At 33.6% G+C, this 3,572-nt stretch overlaps 1 protein-coding gene across 1 annotated transcript; it reads right to left on the bottom strand.

Annotated features, from left to right (window-relative positions):
- Positions 1 to 1,486: 1,486 nt before the first annotated feature.
- LOC308686682 (uncharacterized protein) lies at positions 1,487 to 2,463 on the bottom strand (the record flags this gene model as incomplete). Its single annotated transcript, XM_081395119.1, has 4 exons — positions 2,432 to 2,463; positions 2,083 to 2,300; positions 1,836 to 1,995; positions 1,487 to 1,590 (listed from the first exon to the last, which is right to left on the bottom strand). Coding segments are annotated over exons 2-4 (396 nt in total), but the record flags the coding sequence as incomplete, so codon positions are not given.
- Positions 2,464 to 3,572: the final 1,109 nt, after the last annotated feature.

The following is a 3,572-nucleotide window of genomic DNA, read 5'->3' as shown; positions in this document are numbered from 1 at the left end:
GTGTGTGTGTGTGTCTGTTGGGGAGGGGTCTGCATGGTCTGGATCTGGTTGTCAGCTGTGGCCGGGGTTACTCCGATGGAAATTCTTCCTGTTGGCTTCTAACCTGAAATAACGAAATGAGCACAGTAATTAGTATCTGTTTATGTTATCGTTGTGCATTTATGTGAAAATGCAAACATCATGCAGCTTGATCTCTACATATGAGCTCATAATGTAACTCATAAGCTAAGCTTGCATGGCGACTTTGTCACACACGCAACTCAGACATAGGCTACATGATATAGGCCTATACATTAGACCTAATTAAATATACTCTATTCTTGTTTTACTTATGACATCATAAGTAGGCTAATATAAGTTAGGCTATCTAATGATATTTATAGATTTTTTTATTATGATATTTGATATTATTGGTATAAAGACTTTGTTACAGAACAGCTGTTCTTTCAGAAAGTCTTTATCTCAATAATATCAAAGGGCGTTGATTTCATACATGTCCACTGTAGAGGAGATCAAGACTTAAATCATGTTTATCAGCCATTTTGGGAGACCCAACAAGTGAATATGGAAATAAATTAGGCTATGCACCAATATTCCTATGAAATGTTAGATATTATTATTATTAAAATGTTGCTGATTACACTTCTTTTTTCAAAGAAAAAAACCCCATCTTATAATCAGCGCGTTATTCAATCACACGTCAGATACAGAGGACAGGGTGTGTTTGTGTGTGCGTGTTCAACTGAGCTTCATTGGTCTGTTACTGCTCGTCAATGTCAGAAATATTTGAGATGACCAATCAAATCAAAGTAGGAGGGCTTTTATATTCACAGACGCTGAGCGCGAATTTTAGCAGGGAGACTCCAAAATCGACACGTGTTTACGGTCAAGTGCGAGATGAGATGTAAGTAGCCTACCTAAACTAAACATTTCATATTTGACAACTGTTTTATATTATAAATGTTAAACGTTATAACATTTTGAACTGAAAATGGGCCTTTGTAACGTGATTCATGTAATGCAGCCTAATAATTAGTTTACTGTCATTGTGAGGGGACAAGGAACATGAAGCCGTTTTCATCATGTTAGGCAAAAGATTAAAAATTAATGTTTACATATTGAGAATTAATATAGTAAAATTTGTAGCCTTCAGTAAATTAAAAAAGTTCAGCTCTATGCAAAGACTGAGAGAAAGATAAGGACTTATGGATAGCATAAGAGGTGATAAGGTATTGACAAATAATCTACTGCTCGCTGACATGGTTTTAAAGCTATTTCTTATCCTTCAAATGTCTTGAAATGCATTTTATATGAAAAAACGTAATAGTTGTTTTTTATTGACAAAATATTATAGTTTGTTTTGCAGCCTGTATATTTTTTATTAGATCAGATAACATTTTAATCTGTCATATGGTCATGTTTCAATGTACCTATCTAATGTAATCTAACCTATTATAACTGCTAGAATTAAATGCTATGCACTTGCCTGAGTTGCTGTTTTTGCACGATCTGGGGCATGTTTCAGGGTCACAGCAATCATTTCCTCCACACTCTGGGTTTTTTGGTGTGGATATGCCTTACTGCAGGCACCTTGATTACATACAGAGATCACAGTTATTAAAACTTGCACTCAGATAGATGTTGAAAGTTCTATTAAAACGCTTCAAACATTACATTTTGTTTTCAAAATGAGTGCTATGAGTCTGAACGCTAAGTACTGAGAACTAACAAATTTTACAATTATACATTTACGATGAACAAACTTATTTACATTCCAAATATTGTGAATTATTGTGGCACATTATTAGTCATTAGTGGCAAGTTTTGAAACTTACGTATGATCACATCATTAATTAGGAGCTGCTGAAATTTAAGCTTTCCCTTTCTCCCTTTGTAGCTGTAATGTTTCCATAAAGAGTTATCTCCAATTTTTTTTAACATTCTCCTTATTCCATCTCCCAAGGTGCCTCCACTCTGAAGACACAGATAACGAATCTACAAACAACAAAAAACAGCAATTGATCACAAGAGTGGATTGTTTAGTATTTCAGGTTAGTAATGTTACTTGTGTTGTGGCACTACCATCTTCTTTCGAAGGTCAGCATCCTTTAGCTTCTCACACAGCTCTTCTAATTCCTCCACAGTCTTACAGGGTTCCTCTAGCACCTCTGTGAGATCAGAGACAGAGGTGTTTGGCTGCCTCATATTCTGCATTCTGACCGCTGATGTGATGTTTTCCTGAATTGCGTCCAGTTTCAGTACGATTCTCCTCTCCAAATTCTCAAATAACTTGTATATTTCTGTTCAGAATTTGTTTTGAAATTAATGACATAACTAACTACAGCAATTCAAAAAATTTACATATACGTCTGTTTGGGAGACAATTAATAAAACTGACTGTAAGATAATTATGATGAAATTAAATAGTTACCATCTCGAAGAGATTGTGGATCATTCACACTTCCTAACAAGTTACAAAAACATTATTCAGATTAATATCTGTATCCATGTGTCTCGTTATAAAAAAAACAACAACAAATATATTCACAGAGGCTGAGTGCGAATTTTAGCAGGGAGACTCCAAAATCGACACGTGTTCATGGTCAAGTGCGAGATGAGATGTAAGTACAGTACCTAAACTAAACATTTCATATTTGACAACTGTTTTATATTATAAATGTTAAACGTTATAACATTTTGAACTGAAAATGGGCCTTTGTAACGTGATTCATGTAATGCAGCCTAATAATTAGTTTACTGTCATTGTGAGGGGACAAGGAACATGAAGCCGTTTTCATCATGTTAGGCAAAAGATTAAAAATTAATGTTTACATATTGAGAATTAATATAGTAAAATTTGTAGCCTTCAGTTAATATTTCTGTTCAGAATTTGTTTTGAAATTAATGACATAACTAACTACAGCAATACAAAAAATTAACATATACGTCTGTTTGGGAGACAATTAATAAAACTGACTGTAAGATAATTATGATGAAATTAATTAAATAGTTACCATCTCGAAGAGATTGTGGATCATTCACACTTCCTAACAAGTTACAAAAACATTATTCAGATTAATATCTGTATCCATGTGTCTAGTTATAAAAAAACCACAAAAAAAAACAACAACAAATATATTCACAGACGCTGAGCGCGAATTTTAGCAGGGAGACTCCAAAGTCGACATAAAAAAAAAACATTTTAATGTACCTTGATTCTGAAAGTTGGCAGAAATGGACTGATGTGGCAGCAGTTGTGATGAAGGAGATGGAACTTTAAACACATAAAATAAATCATTAGATTAAGAAAAAATGTCTGTAAGACCCATTTTTAGTCCAACAGTTGCACTCTTGTACATGCTTGATCTGTAGTTTTTTTCTTTTTCTTTTTATAAGCCATAAAAATGTTATTAGCATATGTGTAAATCATGTGACTATACATTTGAAAACAAGTATACAGTATTATACCACAAATACTGGAATATTCCTTTAATTCAATGGAAGTACAACTATGTGACTGAAAACATTTAAATTCACTTACAGCGAGGTGCTTCAGGCAACATGGATCTTTT

Source organism: Scardinius erythrophthalmus (genome assembly GCF_964197995.2).
Source record: "Scardinius erythrophthalmus genome assembly, contig: HAP1_SCAFFOLD_646, whole genome shotgun sequence".
Lineage (NCBI taxonomy): Eukaryota > Metazoa > Chordata > Actinopteri > Cypriniformes > Leuciscidae > Scardinius > Scardinius erythrophthalmus.
This window is presented reverse-complemented; position numbering and strand designations above follow the sequence as displayed.